Raw genomic sequence first — 22044 nt, forward strand, 5'->3', positions numbered from 1 at the left:
CCACTAGCACCACTTGGGAAGCCTTCTGCTGCACAATAATCTGCAAATACCACAAAGCTGAAACATCAAACCCTTGGTTGAGGTGGTGGCAGGGATCTAGTCTGGTTTTCCTCTGTCTCCTGAAACATCTCCCTGAAGACTGGCTTGTGGCTTCTGGGAATACATGCAGGTTGAGTGATGGGATTTATGAATAATCACCGCTTCTGCTTTATTTTCAGCTGACTATTTACCCTGGAACCAACCAAGACGAGAGCTGCTTCGTCCACCTCACCACTACCGGCCGGCATCAACCAAGTTTGATAGTCGCACCACACAGCAGGACGACTATTCCATGAAGGGCCTGGTGAACACCAGGAGCTGTAAGCCTCCAGCTGTGCCCAAGCTCTGTAACATCCCCCTGGAGGATCTGACAAACTACAAGATGAGCTATGTGCCCCACCCCTTGGAGAAGCGCTTTGTGCATGAGTCAGAGAAGTTCAGACCCTGTGAAATCCCCTTTGAAAGCCTCACCACCCACAAAGAGTCATACCGGGGTCTGATGGGGGAGCCAGCCAAGAGCTTGAAACCTGCCAGGCCTTGTGGGCTCGACACGCCATTTTCCAACACCACTGAGTTTCGAGATAAGTACCAAGCCTGGCCGACGCCCCAGGTGTTCTCCAAACCTCCTGCCATGTATGTCCCTCCTGAAGAGAAGATGGACCTTTTGACAACTGTGCAAGCCCACTACACGTACCCTAAGGGTGCCCCAGCTGAGTCCTGCCGACCTGTGCTCTCGGTCAAGAAGGGTGGCCGCTTTGAAGGCTCCACCACGACCAAAGAGGACTACAAGCAGTGGGCCAGCACGCGGACAGAGCCAGTCAAGCCCATCCCCCAGCTGAACCTTCCCACTGAGCCCTTGGACTGCCTGACCACCACACGAACCCACTATGTGCCCCACCTGCCCATGATGACCAAAAGCTGCAAGCCCGTCTGGTCTGGGCCCCGAGGAAATATCCCTGTGGAGGGCCAGACCACATACACCATCAGCTTTACTCCTAAGGAAATGAGTAGGTGCCTGGCTTCATACCCTGAGCCTCCTGGCTACATCTTTGAGGAAATAGATGCTTTGGGGCACAGAATATACCGGCCCGTTTCTCAGACAGGCTCTCGGCGGAGCAGCCGTTTTTCTGTAGGTGATTCAGAAAATCCCAACCAGCAGGAGTTGACAGTGTCAGCCTGATTTTTAAAGGCTGTAATTTAGGAATTGCGCAATACTTATAAAACCATATGGTTGAGCTATTCATTGGACCAAAAGAGGAAAAAAAAAAAAAGAATTCCCCAAAAATGAAAAAAAAAAAAATTTCATCGTTGTTTCCTGGACACTTGAATAAAACAAGAATCACTTGACTCAAGAAAAATGACATTTAATCACTGGCTAATCAGTCCCCTAACCCTCCCTCTGCTGTTTCCCCATCTTGGGCCCTTTACCTTGTGCTCGTGGAATCAAAGCTGGTCTCTGAGGTTTCCTTCCCATCCAGATGTATTTTACTAGTTTAATCATTGTGTAAATTGACATCATGATCATCCCTTGCCAAGCATGAAGTGCCAAAGAATAAACTTCATTTTGGGGGGTTTGAATCTGCAGGTCTGTGTGTTCACGCCATGTGCTGTCTACGCAGAGAGCAGGCCGTGTTTCTTGCGACCTCTGGGGAGATTTCAGCCTAAGTCTCTTGTTGTCTCCTCATCCTGGTAGGGGTGCCTCAGGCCTGATCTGGAGTCTTGTTTTGGGGCCTCTCTGCCCAGGGCTGCTTCACAGGGCATCTTTCTACCTCTTTGCATCATGACATACCAGTAAGAGCAGTGTTGTCTGATGGGGTATGAGTCTTGTCGTGAGTCTTGCCCATGAACTGGGCACTGAACTGAAGTTTCCTCTCCGCTCCACGCTGTTCCCCAGTTCTCTGCTACCATGGAGTATATTTTAGGGTTCTACAGACTCAAAAGAGAGACAGATGGCGGGAAAGGACAAGGTTCTATGGCAGTGCTAGGAAAGCGTGGACTGCCAGACCTCTCTCATTCCCAAACCAGTGCAGGCTCTGAGTCCGGGGAGCGGGGGTGGCGGCGGGGAGAAAGGGAGCCCTTGGCAACCAGGCAGTTGGCAGCTGGCCCTTAAGCTATGAGCTCTCCTAAGTGCTCAGAACCTGGAAAAAATGGCCGCACATTGGGCTGATTCCTGGGAAGCCTGGACCCGCTTGTCCTAAAATGACAGCTATGACCAGGCCTCTCACAAAGTGTGACATAGTGATAATGGAGAAAGGGTTGGAGGTTCCTCGTTGGGGCCTAAGGTTTGATCCTAGGGTTAAGTAATTTGGAGATTTTTTTTTTTTTTTAATTAGGAAGAATCAAGGAGGGACTTTGTTCAAGATGGTCCAGGCAAGGATCAGATGGGTTCAAGGTCTGTGTGAGCCTCATCCAGGGGGATGCAGATTGACGCTTGGGTTATCTGCCTCTCTTTTGAGTCTGTAGAATCCTAAAATATACTCCATGGTATCAGAGAACTGGGGAACAGCATGGAGGGGAGAGGAACCAGTTCAGTGCCTGGTTCACGGGCAAGAAGCCTGTATCTCTTATTCAAGTCTGTCTTTCCATGGCTCTCGCCTCCCTGGCCCAGATTTTCAGGTCCCCACTCATTGTCTTCTTACCATGAGGTTAGTTTGCGTCACTGGATTGGGATTTATGGCATTTAATCCTCTTGGCTGTATCAGGTGTGGATGACTGCCCTTATGGGATAAAGAAGCTCGGAGAAACGATGCACCTTGCCTAAGGCCACAGAGCTTGGAGCACCAAGGCCAAGACTGGAACCCAGGTCTTCTGTTTCAAGATCCAGGGCTCTTGACTCAACACCAGGCACCTCCCATCTGCAGTGACTCAGATCTCATGGCTCCACCAACCACATCAAATTGTACTGTCTCTGTCTGAACTCCTTTCTGGAGGCCATTAAGCTAAAGGAGGCCACTTAGGAGGGTAGGTTTTATTATTTTTGTTTCATCATTTTTCACAGATCAAAGGAATATTGGCATTTGATTTGAAAAACTAAATGGTATTAAAATGCTTATAAAACGGCAGCACTCTCTTTAGCAGCCACCCCTTAGTCTCTATTATAACTTCCCCAGGGAACAACTGTAAATAATTGGATCTGTTTCTGCTAATATTTTCCCTCAAATTCCTTAATAATGTTGTTTTAGTTGCTAAGTTGTGTCCGACTCTCTTGTGACCCCATGGGCTGTAACCCGCCAGGCTCTTCTGTCCGTGGGATTTCCCAGACAAAAATACTGGAGTGAATTTCCATTTCGTCCTCTAGAGGATCTTCCCAACCTAGGAACTGAACTTGCATCTCCTTCTTGGCAGACATATTCTTTACCATTGAGCCACCAGGGAAGTCCATAGTATATATACTAATATATTAGTATGAAAGTGAAAATCGCTCAGTCGTGTCTCTTTGAGACCCCGTGGACTGTAGCCTGCCAGACTCCTCTGTCCATGGAATTCTCCAGGGAAGAATACTGGAGAGGGTAGCCATTCCCTTTTCCAGGGGATCTTCCCAACCCAGGGATCAAGCCTGAGTCTCCTGCATTGCAGGTGGATTCTTCACCTTCTGAGCCACCAGGGAAGCCCCCGTATGAGAGACAGAGACGGAGAGAGAGAGAGAGTGAGAGAGAGTGTGTGTGTGTGTGTGTGTGTTATACTGGTGTCTGTTGACTCATTGATTTTAGACCTAGTCTGTTTTGGTAGATTAGGTATTTTAATTCTTTTACACCCCTTCCTTCTCTCCCCCTTTTTAATATAGTTATATGAGAGTGGATGGTAATGTCAAAACTAATAAGCTTTTCTGATGAGTAGGAAGGGAAGAAACTGAAGAAAGATCGATAGATCTGACTCTTTTAGGAGCACTGAGTCCCCTTAGGGTGAGAGATTTCCTCTAAGCCCTTTCTCTGCGACATTTGGGATCATCTCCGTGGTGACTCCAGGCTAGGTGACCCACCCAGGGCAGCTATGCCTTATCTGTCTCTCTAGGACTTGAGGAATTGGCTCTCCCCTACTCTCACTCCTTCTTATGACAGTAGTTAATACAAATAAGTTCATAAAATACATAAAGAAGGACACAAGTGGCTTTCATGGGTGCTCGTGGAGCGCAATGGCTAAGAGCATATGCGGAGAGTCCAGCAGACCTCAGTTTGCATCTTGGTCCTTGTCACCCACTAGCTATGGGGCCTTGGTCAAATTCTTTACTATGTGGATAATACTGGTCTCATGGTTTTGTGGTTTGGATCGAATGATTGAGTATATATCAATCACTTAGGCATGGCTTATCTTTCACTTATTAAATGTAGATGAGGCTGACAACAATGGTGGTGATGATGAAGATGACGATGGCTGAATTCTGCCTGCTGAAACTACCTGTGATTTTATTGGTCAGTGTTTACAAGTGTGCAGGTAAGGACAGCTGCTCATGTTTTATTTACTTATTTTTAAAATAGTTGTTCATTTGTGGCTGCATTGGTGCTTCACTGCTGCACACAGGCTTTCTCTAGCTGCAGCGAGCAGGCTCTGTCCTCTGGGTCTGAGGCTCAGGCTTCTCATTGCCGCAGTTTCTCTTGTTGTGGAGCGTGGGCTCAGAGTGCAGACTCAGTAGTTGTGGCTCATGGGCTCAGCGGCTCTGCAGCATGTGGGATCTTCCCAGAACAGGGGTAGAACCTGTGTCCCCTCCACTGGCAGGTGGATTCTTAACTATTGGACCACCAGGAAAGTCCCATGGCTCATATTTTAAATTTTGTATATTTTATATAGTTTTAAATACCTCCTTTTTTTCTTATAGTTCATTTAGTTGTTCTGAGTTGAGGTTGATAAGTGTGCTGCCTGGAAATGTCATTTAAGAACATTGCTTGGGCCACAAGAAAGGAAAAGACAGTGATCTGAGCTGATGGGGCCTTGATTCCCCTCCCAGGCTCTGCCGTGGCAGCTTCTTGTAATCAGTTCTATGTATTGGGCTCCCATATAAGAGACTGTTGGAAAAAGATTCTTTTACAGTTATGGAAACCCATGCATATGTGTGCGCACACTGCTCTAAGACCCCATAGCATCCTATTCAACACACTCTGATGATGGAAGACTTCAAACACATTGTCTTCTCTTGAAATACACACACATAATTTATTTCATGCCTTTCTCACTTGTGGGAATGAAGTGGGAGCTTAATCACCTACCACATTCCAGGGTTTCCAAGGCTTTCAGCATGTTATAAAAGAAAAATTATTAGAGACCAGAAATCAAATGCAAACAGAAAAGTATGGCCAAGCAGGGAACCTGCTCCAGTGCACAATCCAGTATGCTCTGGGCTGAGACTCTGGAGAAGCAAACAGGCGGGGCTATAAAGTTCAAAGATGGGAAAGCTCTATTCTGTTCGAAGAAAGTGGGATCTCAAGGTGAGGCTGATGGGCTGGAGGTGGTGGGGTTAGTTGGTGTGGAGACTCTGGTGGAGTGAGTGTGGCCTGCTGGTTTGTGATATGGTGACCGGGGGCATCTACTGGGATGTGCCACTCCCAGTGATGGTGTCTTCCTGTCTGTGCTTTGCACAGGGCAGCCTCGTGTCAGCAGCCTAGGTGGCCAGGGCACCTCTCATTCCCTGGTTCACCTTACAATGAGGACTGCCTGTGTGGTTAAAGACTCTGGCACATCCCTTGTATTTTTTGAAGATCAGGACCCCCCCTTTCCAGTTGGCCTCCCAATTATGATAGAAACACAGCACCAAGGATAGCTTGAAGAATCTCCAATCTACTGCTTGTTGCATTTCCACAGGAGTCAATGTCTTTGAAGATGGGCCCCCCCTTTTTTTCTCCTTGGCCCCAAGATCTTAGGCCAGACAGTGACTAGAGGCTGGGGAAGGCAGGGCCCATTGTCAGCGATTCTTTCAGCAGTCCCCACTTTTACACCATTTGTCCCTCTGCTCTCTATGGTTCCTGCTATTTCAGGTCCTGAGCTCCTGCCAGACTCTGCCTGTCAGGCCCACTCCTTATCAGCCCCGACATTCCTGCGGCGTTTTTATTCTGGGCTTGTCCTCTCCGCACTTGTCAGTCATTGTTTTACTGTCTCTCTCCTGTCTTCTTCCATTTCCTTGAAAACCCTTGTTCACTGATGACCCTCCTCCCGTCTTCTTCACTAAGGTATTTTATAATTTCATTATTGCTTGAAGGAGTTGAACGGTGTATGTGAGGGGCATGCTGGAGATGAGCTCGAGTTGGCAGCCCCCACTTGCCTGGGCAGAGAGCCCACTGAAGGTGGAGCAAGACTAAGGGCCTTTCTTGGGGTCCTCTCCACTGGAAAGCGCACCTGGAGGGTGACTTCCGCTGAAGGGACTGAAAGGTAAGCGTGGGCAGTCAGCATCGAGTAAGTACCAGGTCAACTAGTATTTGCAGCGAAGAGAGTCCTGGATCTTGGGCCGCTACCTTCTAAACCCCAGGCTGTTCCCCAAGGCTGTGCATATGGCTTTGGACAGTGTTCTCCCACTCCATCCTCGGCCCCAGCTGCTGTCCTTCTTCCCCCTTTCAGACATCACCAGCGGTTTCATGGAGGAGGGTCTGGGGGCTCAGAGAGAGCCCTTTACTGAAGCTGAAACCACAGCCCAGTTCTGACACCAGGAGCATCAGTCCTGGCCAGGGCCTTGCTTGGGGGTGGCGAGGGAGCCAGTACTCCCTGCTCTGTCTCCAAACACCTTTTCATTTGTAGTCACACTGCCCTAAAAGTATTTGCAGGAATGTACACAGAGCAGCTGTCCTCCCCACCCTCTTCCACACTTCTACCTGTAACGCAGGAGGGAAGCAGATTGCTCAAAGGCAATAGGATCAGCACAACAGACCCTTCCCAGAGGGGTGCTCTCTTTTGGCGAACTGGTCATTTAGGGCTTGAAGATGCACCGAGAGATCCATATTCTCCCAAAGGGCTTTTTAGCGGTGCAGCTGTCGCGAGGAAGTAGCTGGCCTGGTGGGTGTGTATAGGTCCTAATTGAGGATTAAATGGCCCCCTGGCTCCTCAGACCTGCCAGGCCATCACCCAGGCACACATCTGGTCCTCAGACCTTGAAGCGGAGGACAGAGGCCCTTCTGAGCATACGCGCTGGGGGTGGGGGCCAGCAGAGGCGTTTCCTTTGGCCGGACAAGCTCAGAGTTTCCACGTGGCTGGCTGAGCAGGTGTTTGTCCGCTCCCCACTTTGAGGGTGCCCTGGGGGAGCCTAGGAGACTGTGAACCTTTCAGAACATGTGCTCTGGATTCTGGAAAAGGCATCAGGGTAGCGCTAAGCTGGGCTCCTCTTTGAGTCGTACTTCTGGGCCACAGGTGCCTGGGTCCCTGCCTCTGGGCCCTGATGCTGCTAAGTCGCTTCAGTCGTGTCCGACTCTGTGTGACCCCATAGACGGCAGCCCACCAGGCTCCCCCGTCCCTGGGATTCTCCAGGCAAGAACACTGGAGTGGGTTGCCATTTCCTTTTCCAATGCATGAAAGTGAAAAGTGAAAGGGAAGTCGCTCAGTCATGTCCGACTCTTCGCGACCCCATGGACCACAGCCCACCAGGCTCCTCCGTCCATGGGATTTTCCAGGCAAGAAAATGCCTGGAAAGGAAAGGAGTGGGGTGCCACTGCCTTCTCCCCTCTGGGCCCTAGGATGCTGATATGAGATGTACTGATGGTTTTTCCTTGTCAGGTCTCAAGGCGTGGCAGCAAACACAGCTTGATGCTAACTGAAAGGATTCAGGAACTTTCCACTCCTGTGGCTGAATCTCAAACACTAATTTTCTTGGGCTTTTGCTGCCCAAAGCAAACAGCCTGTCTGTATACCTGTGACCTGCCTACCTCATCAGGACCAAGGTTGTTCTTTCGATGATGGGGTGACGCTTGGTTTCTTCTGTGTGACCCCAATGCAGACATGTTACGTCACTTCAGTCATGTCCAACTCTCTGCGACCCCATGGACTGTACCCATCAGGCTCCTCTGTTCATGGGATTCTCCAGGCAAGAATATGGGAGTGGGTTGCCATGCACTCCTCCAGGGATCTTCCCGACTTGGGGATCGAACTGGCATCTCTTGCGTCTCCCACATTAGCAGGCAGGTTCTTTACCACTAGTGCCATCTGGGAAGGCCATTTCATGTTACGGGAGCAGAAAATGGAGGAGCCTACAAACACCCTTTAAACAGGCAAGCAGCTACTTAAGGCAGACAAAATGCCTGTAAAATGACTGCAGTTTGACACATCTATGCCAGTGAATGACTTATAAACTAAGAAATGGAATTTTTTGGACAATAGGCTCTCTTGGGCTTAAAAAAACAACAAAACTTTTCACTTGAAAGTTTCTAAGCAGGGCACAGTGCTTACTGTTGACTTGGAGGGACTCTCTTCTTGGCTAAACATTGTAACACCTCTTAACATTCAGAGGTCAGTTATTTGGAAACTTCAGCTGTCCAAAACTGAGGCAAGACCTGGAAATAAGCATCTTGTAAGCTGCCAAAGTCATTGACATGCATTTCATGTGTGGAAACTCAGGTACTTCACACAACGCTCACTCAGCATATTGGCCCCTCTCCTCCACTTTTTTTTTTTTTAATCACACAGACTTCCAATGAGTTTTTTTCCCTGTTTACTAGCCCACAGAAGAGTATGAAAGACTGCTGCTGGTACGACACATTTAGAACAGAAAGCTCTGACAACTAATAGCTTGGCACTGGGACTAGCGGCCAAAAAAAAAAAAAAGACTATTGAAAAATGCAGTATTCAAAAGCATGGCAGCTCATGAATCATCCCAGTATAATACACATACACATATGTGCATACATATGTTATTGAGTCTGGAAAATATACCACAGTTTGTGCATATGACCCCAATTTAGTAAAAAATCATACACATTTTTAAAGTCTGGGTAAATGCATCAACAATGTTGGAAAAATAAATTCCCATTTGTCTCAGAATAATAAGGGAATGGGGATTTGGAGTATTTTAATATAAGGTTAACCTTCAGGTAATGTGTATCAGCCCAATGTCTTTTCTGTAGAATACCAGCCCTGGGATATGGTCTTCAAATATGTTCATTGGACATGTAGATCAGGGAGAGGCTGCCTATTATGTCCTCCTGTTGGAGATGCATGATGCATTTTGATCCTTTGAAGTCTTTGTGAAGCCCTATAAATGGCACCCCGCTCCAGTACTCTTGCCTGGAAAATCCCATGGACGGAGAAGTCTGCAGGCTACAGTCCACGGGGTCGCAAAGAGTCGGACTTGACTGAGTGACTTCACTTTCACTTTCTTTCACTTTCTATAGTAAAGGCACCTTGTTTAACTTTGTGTGTTCCAGGCTGTGAATTAGCATTCTTGTAGTTACAAGTACGCAAACTAAAAAAGAGTATTTGTTGAGCCGTCTAGAGCTTTGTCTGTCGCCTTCAGGCATAGCTGGATCCAGGGGCTTGAATGCTGTGATAGGAGCGTTCTTTTCCTCTGCATCACCTTCTCAGGCAGAGGCCCTTTCTACATGGCAGTTTCCAGCAATTGTGAGTTTACAGCATCATTTTAGCTAAAGTGCTTCTCCTTTCCAGTGGTTCTAGTAAACTTCCTTGAATTGAGTCTCTTTTGCTTGGCTGAGTCTCATGCTGATCCCTGAACTGATGGCCCTAGCCAGGGAGATGGAAAATACTCATTCTCTGGGCCAGGCTCACCCTGGCACCCCTGGTCTGAGCAGTGTATGCACGTGTGGGGTCAATCCCATGCAAACTACACGAACTGTAGGAGGGCTGGGGTGAGGAGGCTGCCCCAAAGAAAACTGGGATGTGGTTTCCAGGGAGCAAGGGATGGATGCTGAGCAGGAAACAACAGTTTCCAACTCTGACAACAGAGTCCTTTTGTTGTGCAAGACCCATTCGAGCATCCATGGAGAAACACTGCCAAGAGATCATTGTACATTTTTTTTCAAAGAAGTTTAGCATGTAGTAAAACACACACTTGCAAACATGTGGTTGGACCTTTTTTTGATGATGCAGAAACCCAGTGGATTCTGCCGGGCCTCGGGGTCAGCTCTGAGTGCTGAAATATCCTGCTTACCATCCACTGAGGTTGTTTGGCTTCTTGATAAATAGGAGGTTATGGCACAGCCAAGTGCAAGGGCCAAGGAACCTGGGAAAGTTCACGCATGGGACAGTGGACCTAAGTGTGTGTCTCCTGTGTCGATTTCCCACAGCACCAGCACACACCACCTCATTTTATCCACACACAACCCTTCTGTTTGTTATTCTCCTGGCCAGGGAGTTGAGGCTCAGAGAGGTTAAGCAATTTGGCGAATTACTCACAGCCTTGCTCAGGACATTGGAGGAAATGACATTTGTAAAAAAAAAAACCTTGTGAACAGCAAAGATGTTTTTGAATGATGCCTTGGATTTGGAGGAAAGAGGATGCTAGCTAGATAGAGGCAAGAGACTCTGGAGGGTGAGAGGAAAGAACACAATTTGGAATGCTTTATGTAAAAAAAGTTTTTATTTGCCTGTACTGTGTAGCGTGTGGGACCTTAGTTCCCTCACCAGGGATCAAATTCATGCTCTCCTGTGTTGGAAGTGAGGAAACAGCCACTGGACTGCCAGGGAGGCCCCTGGAATGTTTTTAAGGGGCAATTCAGTTTGCAGGTGTGTGGCTTCTGAAAGAATAAGGTTGAAAGAACTATGTCTGTATGAGTGATTCTTCACTGTACCTAGTACTGAGTTAGCATTCAGAGTTACGAATTATTTCTGGACACACACCACACACACACACACACACACACACACGCACACACACAGATATAAAAATATGGATTAAGTTGCAATAGGACTTCTTTCCATGATGCTCGCTTGCTTTACAAGTCAAATATATAAAAAGGAATGATTACATCCAGAGGTAAAGGTTATTTGCAGAGACTTTTTACATTTTAAACTTTCGGTCTAAAATAATCACTTTAGACTCTAGAAAAAGATCCCTTGGGATTTTCCAAGGAAAAAGATATTTTCGTCTTGTGATCTGCTAACATACAGTCCATCTACTGTGTCGGTTTTGTTACAAGCTCTCAAAGGGAGGCAGTGTCCTGGCCTCTGGTGATGGTTGTGTGTCCTGCCTCTGCTTGCCCGGCTGCCCCAGGGGTCCATCTGACTTGAGGTTATGACAGTGTTTGTGCAGCCCTTTCCCCAGACTCCTGGGTCAGCCGCAGTTCTCACCACCTTCCTGCCCTGGGGGCACCTCCAGGGGACCCAACCAGACAGCCTGTAGGCGTTCTCCAGTTTCTCAATGAGCTTGCGTCCAGTGAGTCCCTTGTCTGGTGGGTGGTTGCTCAGGAACCTTGCCTTCTCCCTCCACACGTCACATCATATGCGCCTCCTCTCCCTAGATACGCCTCCCTCTCCCCTCCGCCCCACAACCGCTGTCTTAGCTCCAGCACCAGGAGGGACAGGATGCCCCATCTGTCACAGCATTGGCCACACTTCTCCTCCTTTTCCTGCCCTCTGTACATACGTGCATACATAGATTTATTCATTCCTTCAGAAAATACTTATTAGATGCTTTGGGCTGGTTTAGTAAACAGAGAAGATGCAGATCCTACCCTTTGTGGGGCTTATTGTCTACTTGGGGAGAGACACTCAGGAATAAATATATTGTACAACTAACATGGGCTTCCGTGGCGGCTCACTGGTAAAGAGTCTGCCGCCAATGGAGGGGATGTGGGTTTGACCTCTGGGTTGGAAAGATTCCCTGGAGAAGAAAATGGTAACCCACTCCAGAATTCTTGCCTGGGAAATCCCATGGACAGAGGAACCTGGCAGCCTATAGTCCACGGGGGTTGCGAAAGAGTTGGACATGACTTAGTGACTAAACGACAACAAATATCTAAGTGTATCTAATAATGTATAATATATAATGCAATAATAAACACATGGTAAGTATCATATGTATGGTAACTTAGAAGGTTGATCAGAGACATGGTGAAAGGAAAAGGTCATCAGGATTAAGAGGACCTGGGAGTTCTGGGAGGCCCAGGGTGTCTTGAATGGAGTAGTTGGGGTGGGTCTCACTGAGAAGGGAGACTTGAGAGCCTCAAAGGAAGAGAGGAGGGTGTTTAGGAAGAGCTGGAGCGCAGGCCCTGACATGAGCATCTCTCAGTCCAGGTGTGTCCAGGGAGTGGTCCTGAGGCCAGCGCCAGGCCAGTGCAGAGACCGCTGCTGGGAATCGGGCTTTTACGCCAAGGCGAGCCAGTGTTGAACCTGCAACTGGGAGGTGCCTGCATCAGGTTTCTATTACAGTTGTCACTGTGGTCACCCTGTCGCGTGCTTTGAGGGGGCAGCAGTGGGCCAGGCTAACAGCAGGCTTGGTAGGGGGCTTCTTACCTAGAGAAAGATGCCTGGCTGGTGGAGCTGGGGGCAGTGAGAAAAGTGGCCCATCCTGGCACGTTCCAAAGGTAGACCACGTGGAGTGGCTGACTGAAGGTAGAGTGAGATGAAGAGGGCATCAAGCATGGCTCCAAACCTGCGATCTGAGTGACTGGAAGGATGGAGCTGCCATCCACTGAGGTCGAGGAGGCTGGGCTGGGACGTCTGAGTGCGGGACCATCATTCACAGGGGCAGTGAGGTGTAGTGGGGCCCTTGCAGCCAGGCGGGCCTGGCACTTCCACTCACCACTGTGGACCCAGTATGGCCCAGGGGTGACTGGAGCATCCTAGGGTTTTCTAGAAATGTGTCCTCTGCCCTCCTTTCTCCCCTATAACTTTTAGGGAGATTGGGTTCTTTCCTGAAGTACAGAAAGAAAGGTCTTCTGAGTTCCCAGGCACTGGGATTGGACAGGTAATTATAATTGTGTTGGGTGCTGTGAGGGAGGAGGAGGATGGGAGTCAGCTTGGAAGATGGTGATGGCTCCCTGGAGCTTGTGACTATCTTGATGATGTGGGACTCCCCTCACCTCCCACTTCGCTCCGCTGTCTCCTCTTCCCCAGCCTCTCCAGCCACAGTCCCCCAGATCTTGTCTTTCAGGATTTATTCATCCTTTTATAGGGCTACACAGTGTCATCTTCTCTTGGTTGTGGTCTTTATTTTCGCCCATTATCATCTTTTCAGTGAAACAAGAAGCATTTGTGGGCAGCCACTCTATTTAGAAGAAGGGGGTATGGTAAATAATCGTCATTTCATTTTTTTCAGCCACAAGTCCAAACTTGGCCCTGAAATAAGTGGATGTGTGTGACGAAGGAAGAGAAGAGGGGCAGAGCGGGGAGAGATGCTTTGTGAACACAGGGTTCCTACCTTTGGCCCTGACTTTGTATCTGTGGGCTGACAAAGGACTGAGAGCCTTAGCTTTCTACCTTGGCAGCAAGGCAGTGGGGGAAAGTACCATAAAATTAGGAAGTCTTTAAGAAGCAAACATCTTAAAGCCTCTGTATTTTCCCTGCCCTGGGTGCCAAGACAACTCACAAGTGAAGAGTAAGTGGTGGTGGCTGTGGTGGTTGGCATTCCGTGGCTCATGGAAGGTGAGAAGGGGAAGGAAGATGGAACATGGAGTCTCCTGGGAGCTGAGGTCAGTCACACGGAGATGAGGCGGGGCTGCTGCAGGGCGCCTCGGGGCATTTCACCGAGTCTCTTCCTTATCCTGACGACCATAGGAAGGTGTAGAAGGCTTTAGAACAGAGGACTGGTGTAACCCAAATCGTCTTTTGAGATTTCTTGGTCAGTGAATTTAAGCCATTTGCCTGACCAATAATTTCTAAGTTATCTTGGGAAAATAGGAGCTCCATCAGGAGAGGCTGGAGGGCTTCCCTAGTGGCTCAGTGGTGAAGAATCACCTGCCAGTGCAGGAGACACGGGTTCGATCCCTGATCTGGGAAGATCCCACGTGCTGCCGAGCAGCTAAGCCCATGCACCACAACTGTTGAGCCTGTGCTCCAGAGCCTGGGAGCTGCGGCGACTGAGCGCACACGCCCTAGAGCCAGTTCTCCGCAACAAGAGAAGCCACTGCGAGGGGAAGCTCGAGCACCGCAACTAGAGAGAAGCCGGTGAAGTAACCAAGACCCAGCACCGCTAAAAATAAAATTATTAGAAAAAAAAAAGGCTGGAGCTCTGAGTTTCCACCTACACCGCCTCATTTCTTAAGGTGGTATGTTTCAGTGGAAACAACCTCACACCAAATTCTGATATTAGGCTTGTGTGTTAGTCTCTCAGTCGTGTCTGACTCTGTGACCCCATGGACTGTAGCCCGCCAGGCTCTTCTGTCCATGGGATTTCCCAGGCAAGAATACTGCAGTGGGTAGCCACTCCCTTTTCCCGGGATCTTCCTGACCCAGGGGTTGAACCCAGGTCTCCTGGATTGCAGGCGGATTCTTTACCATCTGAGCCACCAGGGAGGCAGATCAGGTATGAGCATAAATGCCCACAAACTGGCCCAGTGCTCTGTGAACTTGAGTAAGTCCTGTTGTTCCAGCTCTAGGCACTCTGACAGTTATTCCAAGGTGGATGTCCTTACGGTTCAGTTCAGTCGCTCAGTCGTGTCCGATTCTTTGCAACCCCATGAATCGCAGCACGCCAGGCCTCCCTATCCATCACCAACTCCCAGAGTTCACTCAAACTCATGTCCATCAACTGGGTGATGTTCTTATGGTAAGATTAGCCAAAACCTTCTCTGGTTAGATCAAGCAAGACTTGGGTGGGAGTTGGGGGGTAGACTTGGAGCTCCAGGCTGTTGGGTTTACTGGATACTTAGACTATTTATATAAGGGCTGTGGTGCTTGTGTGCCCTTTCCAATCTGCCAATACAACTAATTTCACTGATGTGTAATTAATGAACTTTGTGTAATTAACATACCCTCTGGTGCAGATTAAGGTAACAATATTTGAAATGCTTGCAGTGGTCACTTTTGGAGAATAGATTTATGATTAGCTAGCTGGCCTTAGGGTGTGATTTAAGCCTATTTCGCACACAGCCATCAGTTTATGTTGATGTGTTTGTAGGCAATATTACATTAGTTCTGGCTGCTATATGGGTAGTGAATTGGAGGAGACAGAACAGATTTAAGGATGCCTTTGCAAAAGCCCCAGTGGGAGAGTCAGGAATAAAAGCAGCAGCCCCTGACTGCTGACTGTGGAAAGAACCAAATGAGGAAGAAAACCGGCTGGAGAGTTCCCCAAACGTGGAGGAGCAGGATGCACTGGCATCTGTGGTGGGATGTATGTGCTTTCCTGGTTGGACTCTGAGCTCCTTCGGGCTCAACACGGGGAGGAGGCTCTCACCCCTGTGTTTTCAGGGTTTGGCCTGGGCCTGGCACAGAGCTGGTGTGTAGCCAGAGTTGGTCAGACTCTGAGGGAAAGGAAAGGTATGTAATGCGAAAAGAGATGAGGGAGAAGGAGATGAGATGAGACGAGACAGGACTGCCTGGTGGGGGCTAGCAGAGTGAGGCCCGCTAGGCCTGGATGGACAGGTCGATGGTTTTCCATCCCAGCTGGGCCTGGGAACTTCACAGTGCAGAAGGGTCCAGGTCGAGGGGGTGTGCTCTCAGCTGGTGACCTTGCCTGTGTTCGCGCCGGTAGGGAGGGCCAGTGCAGGTGAAGAAAGGCGGCTCAGGAGTGACTGGCCACGAGCCCGGCGCCTGCTTTGTGTCTGGCACTGTGATGGGCTGAGCTCCGGCTGCGGGGCCGGGCCACCTGGATGACCGACGACCGACTTCACCATCCTTCAGCTGACCTCAGCCAGGTCATTTCCTGGCCCTTTCACTGTTATTTAAAAAATGGTGGTGGGAATTGAGGGAAGAAACCAAGCTCATGACTCACTTGCCTCCCTGCCTTGACCATTCAAGCTTTCCTAGAGTTGCTCACCAGGCAACTAGGTTGTTCACAGCTTGTCTACTCTCTTTTGTGGGATTTGGAACGAGGTCACCCCTGGCCATCACAGAGGCCTGGAGGAGGGCTGTTTATGTCATCTCGGAGAGGCGGGCAGGTTTCCCAGGCATGCTTTCTGGTCTGAACGCTGACCGTGTGATCTCTCAGGCCCTCCTCAACATTCTGCTTAAGCAAACATTATTTATGTTCGGCAGGAGAACCATTCCCCACTGTCTGCTTTCTCTTCACTCACATAAAAACTACACATTTAATTTCTGTTTATACATATATAAACCACATCTGTAGGAGCAGCCTGGGAAATGGTCGGTTGAAGATGGATTTTGCCTTTGGAAAATGCAGAGGTGAGTGACATCTGTATATTGTGTTATCAGAAGCGTGACACACGTGGTTGATGGGGACCAGGTGCTTCACAGAATCCATCTGATTGAAGATGTAAACTTCCTGCTGATGGAGGAGGTGGCGGCTCAGTTCTTCTTAGCAGAGGCTTGGTTGCAAATACCTGCCTTCCAGTTTTGGGGGTGGCAACAAACAGTTGAAAACCTTGGGGTGCTATGAGGAAGAAGCTAAGGTTTGGCTCATCAGCTCACACAAATGTGACCTGTGAAAGCATCTTCAGGTGGACAGGAGGGCTATGTGAGGGGCAGACAGTAATTTTAGATTAACCTTAGAGGATTGGTAGAACTCATTGGTTATTCAGCTGTTCATTATTTACTTCAAGGCTTGCATCAACACCGATGTTTTCCTAATTGGCAGTATAGGACATACGTAACCTTCCCTGCTTTCACTCACATTTAACGCATTCTGACTGAATCTTGAAGTCCTTAAATCACAGCTCATTCATTGAACAAAATGAGGGACACAGACTGAAAACACCAAGGGGGTGCCACCTTGCTTTGTTTCCTCATTTATTCTTCTGTGGGTTATTTTGCCAAACAGATCAAGCTTTTCATTGGGTTATTTCTCCACAGCTTCATCCTTCTCTCTACCTCAGTCTTCCCTTGCTCTTTGTAGATGAATTTGCCTATTTGGGGGAGTCTCACAGATAGGTAATTGAGGTCTGTTTTGTCTCATTTTAGCTGAGAAGCATTAATAAAATTGGATTATTTCCTTTGATCTTATTTGCAGGATGAAGTGAGAGAATACCATGCTGTCTATGGCCCTCAGCTTGGTAAGTAAGATATCCTTAATTTTATACAACTTGTATATTTTCTTATGAATGACTATCTCTCCATTTTTTTAAACTGAAGGAAATGGCAATTATATGCACATTTGAGTATTTTGAATTGAGACTAGGTTGTCCATTGGGATTATAAAGTCATATCTGTCTTGGGAAGTTTTTCTGGAAGTTTGTCAGTATTTTGGTGAATCACTGAGTTTGCTATGTGGAGGGATTGGTTTTCTTCCATGATACAGAGCTTGATTCCCTAATACCTCTCTTGTTTACACTATTGTCTGGTATTGAACTTTGAAGGAATGGATGATATCTTTCTCAGTTGAAAATGAAAACATAGGCGAGAGTCTTTGAAAGCTGACAATGGGAAGTAATGTGAAATAAACCTTCTGCCAGCCCTGCCCTTCATCTCCACATCTCTCTAAGGTAGTTTGGATGATGGTAATAGCAGTTAACATTTGATGAATGTGTCAGTGATAGGCTAGGCACCCTTCTGTTTCCTCAACAGGAATTAACCAGTTCCTTACAACAACCTGTCACGTGAGGTATCTTCTCTTTAAAGGTGAGGAAGCTGGGATGCAAGAGAGTTCTGATGATTGTTGATCATTCTGGTCTTGATGGGTACACAGGTTTTCTGAGCTCATCCTGTGAAAGATGGAAACTTCTGAGGCCAAGCAGGGGGCCCTTGCATGAGGAGTTACAATCCCAGGACTGGGTCGTGGTTAAGATTCTAAACTTTTACACTGTGGTTGGTGGCATCTTGGTCAGGATCTCTTTTTTTCCCCCTGCTGAGCTTTATGATTTTGGCAGGAAAGTTTTCCATACATTCTGTCTGAGCCCTCCCCACTCTTTGTGAGCCGTCCTAGGTTTTCTCTCTGGCAACTCTCCTTCCCCCTACCCTCCATGGGGGTCTCTGGGGGACATTGTTTGGTTGCTGGTATGTGAGTATTTATTGTGCTAGCATTGGTCTTCTCTTTAAAGCAAAACCCACAACTCCTTAGAAAATAATTGGAATTTCAAAAAGAGCTTGCTGGCATACTTTTATGCTGCAGAACAGATTGTCACATGCTGGGTTGAGTGGCTGAAACAGGCTGGAGCGGGGCTTTCAGGCTGGGGTCCCCTGGAGTGTCTCTCACAAAGGTCCCTGTGTGGGCATCATCTGGGCCTGGGGACACGCTGCCCTTTCACCAGAGCCTGTTTATAAAGAACTCTACAAGCAGGCTTTTGTTTTCTTTTGCACTTTCTCTAGTAGCTTTATTAAAATGCTTTAAAAAGAGGGGGAGCTAGGAGCCCTCGAATGCCAGGAGCATTGGTTTTAGAGGGTGCAAAAGCAATGTCTCTATTAAAAGTTGCACCATTGGCTTCTGCCGGCCTCCAAGCAGCAGGAGAGAACGATGCCTGCGCCAGGGTGGCCACACAGGTTGGCTCTCGCACAGAGGAGCTGGGGTCGGCCTCATGGGGAAGGGCAGGGCTCTGGCTAAAAGGCTAACTGCTCAGGTTTGACTCCTGGGTGACCTTGGGCTTCTCTGGGCCTCTGTCTGCCCATAAGTCAGTGGAGATAATCATAGGGTTCATGTGAGGATTGAAATGTGGTAATGATCTTTAGATGGGAGCCCTGATGAGGGTGTACACCCAGGAGTTCAGCATGTAGTCACTACACACTGTGCACGCCCCTGGGGGCAGGAAGCCTGACCAGGAGTGAGGCTCCTCCTGCACCCGAGTCTGCATACACCCCAGGGACGCCTGTGCTTGCTCTTCTTCAGGAAGGTGCTGTGGCTCCCATCTTCCCTCTGCAGACATACCATGCTTTATTGTGCTTCGCTCTGTGGTGGTTTGCAGATACCCTGTTTTACGAGTTGGAGGTCTGTGGCAACCCCACCCTGAGCAGGCCTGTTGGCACCAGTTTTCAAACATTTGCTCACTTGTGTCTTTTGAGTTACCTTTTGATAGTTCTCACAATGTTTCAGGATTTTCATCATTACTTGTTAGGGTGCTCTGGGATCTGTGATCTTTGTTGCTAGGATGACTTGCTGAAGGCTCACCTGATCTTTAGCATTTTCTAGCAAAAGGGGATTTATCATTAAGGTGTGTACATTGTTTTTAAAGATATAATGCTATTATACACTTCACAGACTACAGGATAGCATAAATATAACTTTTATATGCACTGGGAAACCAAAAAATTCATGTGAACTCCTTTTTTGTGTGTTTGATATTTGCTTTATTGCAGTGGTCTGGAACAAAATCCTAAATCTCTCTGAGGGTATACCTATCCACAGGGCTGTAAATGAGCTGATTGTGAAAGGCAGCACTCGTCTCAATTTGTGGATATTTAGCTCCTTTGGGTTCACTTACAGGACTGACTCTTCCAGGCATGGGCCCCCAAGCTTTCTAGGCAAAGCTGAAAACTGCAATTCTTCCATTTTGGCCAAACTCACATTAGTGGCTGGGAACCAGCCTCACCCCATTCCCCTCCTGCCCAAAACAAGATAGGAAGGCTGAGCTTAATAGAGACTCAGGACGACAAGATTTAAATAAATAAGCTGTATTATCTGTACACACAAAAAATATAAATACAGTTTTGTGTTTTAGAGGAGGAGGTGCCTCCTCCCACATTCTTCAGCAGCCCTAGTAATCTTGTGGTGCTGCCGAGTCACGATTCACAGGACAAACAGTAAATGTACATTCATCTCATGCAAGGAGCACGCTGCTTCCCACTTCCTCTGGGCTCGCTCTGAAAGCCGTCTTCACCTGCTACAGCCTGACACGTGGACAAGCTAGAGGACCTCCGCTGTTCAGGAACTGTAAATATTGGCCACTGGCTTTCCAGAACTATTGAACTAGAAAGAACCAACCGCATTAGTACCAGCATGGAACCTGTCTTCCGCATTCCGTGCATGACTGTTGTGTCACAAACGAGTCCCCTCTTATTGCCCCATCATCCCGTGCCACTATTACAATGTATTCTGTACACAGTGGGTGGATCCAGAGTTAAACATCAGCTTCTTCTAAAATAGGAACAATACAACAATTGCCACTGAGTTTACAGGAACACAGCTGCAGGAAGTTAATAAAAAAATCCCCCAAATATTTTATTTTTTTTTTTCTGGAAGACAATGTACAATTATTCATATTGCACTTTTTTTATACAAGAAATCCTAATAAATATTCACAAAAGATATACAGACATAGAAAACATTCTCTTTTATTTTAAATAAAAATTACACTGATTTTTAGTAACATGATTTCTCAGAGCCCATTACTATTGTGAGGAAATCACCTTAACTGCCCACAGCTCACCTGGGGAGGACACAAAGCACATTGCCTTCCCCCTACCCCAACTTTTGTTTCCTGGCTGGCTGGAAAACGCAGCCCTGATGGCAGTGGTGGCCTCTGAGGTGAGTGACATTTTGCGAGTCTGTATATGTGGCGTGGGGCAGTCTGTGTGTGGGGGGGTGAGTGACTCTGGCCACCCTGCTCTGCTCTAGCTGCTGCTAAATGGTGGCCATTGTGGTGGGGGGCAGCCCCAAATCACTCACCCCAAACCACTCTGCTGAACGAGCAATTTGCCAAAATGTCCCAGATTTTCAGTTTTGCCACTTGACTTGCTACAGCCTCTCTACCATAGCTGATGGCATGACTAGGCTGCTTTGCCCACACTGAATTAGCAAAGCCGAGGTATATTAATTCTGATAGAGTATATCATATTTCCCTGTATGGAGGGTATTCGGCTTCGCTGCTGTGCCCCTTGGCCCTACCCACACCTCTTGCCTGAATACAGGGGCAGCTGTCATGGGGCTGCGGTCCCACCCATTACCTGGTCAGCTCTGGAAGGAAGTGGCTGCTCTGATCTAATGGATGCTCTGACAGGTTGATTAATGGCTTGGTTTTTGACAAGTTGACCCTAGTCCCTGGCCCTTCAGTGAAGCATTAAAAACCTTACAGGTAGGAAACCCAGTCTATTCATGATCAAAACACCTTGGCCTGTGTCAGCAGTTAGTTCTGGGCTGGGGGACTCTTGATTTAGAGACGCCAGGGGTGGCATGACTGCACAGCTAGACCCTGCTGTCTCACCAGCTTTGCCCTAGGGGTGTGGGTAGAAAGTTCACTGAGCCGCCTCAGGGGCTCCTCTCCACCCTGGGGAGGGCATGGCCCCTGCATGCGGCCTGGGCCCGAGGGCAGAAGAGCTCTGGGCCCCATAGCCTCCCCTGACCCCACAGAGGTCCACCAGGCATGTGCGCTTGGGGTTCAGACCCTCACCAGCTGCCTGCTTATTCCCTGCTGTCCCCTTCTCTCAGGAACACACACCGCTTTCTTTGTGCTTCTGTCCCTGCCCTCCCTACTTCATTTTCTGCATCACCGTGCACTTCAGCTACTTGGATTGGTTTCCCTTTACCCTACAGCGTTTTGAGTTCTTGTTGCGCTGACCCCCTCGCCACCACCCCGAAGAGCTGAGTTCTGGGCTGGGTCTTTAGCATGGCTGGTGTTTCCCCTTCCTGGTCTTGACCATCCCTGGCCAGGAGAGACGCCTTGGTTGTCCAGAGTCAATACTAATGCTTTACAAACTCTCAGGCGCCTGCCCTTCTGCCCCTCTCTCTCATCTGCTGTTGGCTCTGGCTCCCTGCTCTCCCAAGGGCTACGCTGGCCTCTTCCTGGGTCTCTCTGGGACCCAGGTTGGGAGGGAGCTGGCTGGCCAGGGGGCTTTGCTGTCTGGCCCATTCTGCTCTGCAGCCTCCTCAGACCTCCGTCCTTGTCCTGTCCCCTCATTCTGTCCTCCAGCCAACTGAGAGCAGACATGCTGGGGGCCTCACATCTGGGGAGGGGGCAAGGAAGGAGGTCGAAGAGGGTGTGTGTGTAGGGGTGGGGAGGGGCAAATAAATAAATAAAACAAAGAAAGCTTAAGTTCTGTCCAAGCTGGTTGCGTGAGTCCTCTGTGCGGCCAGGGTAGTGTTCTCACCTCACCCTGTCT

General features: G+C 48.5%; 1 protein-coding gene across 1 annotated transcript in view; it reads left to right on the top strand.

Moving 5' to 3' along the window:
- SAXO1 (stabilizer of axonemal microtubules 1) overlaps positions 1 to 1219 on the top strand; it is a 30643-nt gene extending 29424 nt beyond the window's left edge. The window contains exon 4 of the mRNA XM_052645277.1: positions 219 to 1219. Within this exon, the coding sequence (XP_052501237.1) occupies positions 219 to 1219 (1001 nt within the window). The remainder of the gene's footprint in view (positions 1 to 218) is intronic.
- Positions 1220 to 22044: the final 20825 nt, after the last annotated feature.

The sequence above is a fragment of the Budorcas taxicolor genome, chromosome 8 (genome assembly GCF_023091745.1).
Source record: "Budorcas taxicolor isolate Tak-1 chromosome 8, Takin1.1, whole genome shotgun sequence".
In the NCBI taxonomy this organism is placed as follows: Eukaryota; Metazoa; Chordata; class Mammalia; order Artiodactyla; family Bovidae; genus Budorcas; species Budorcas taxicolor.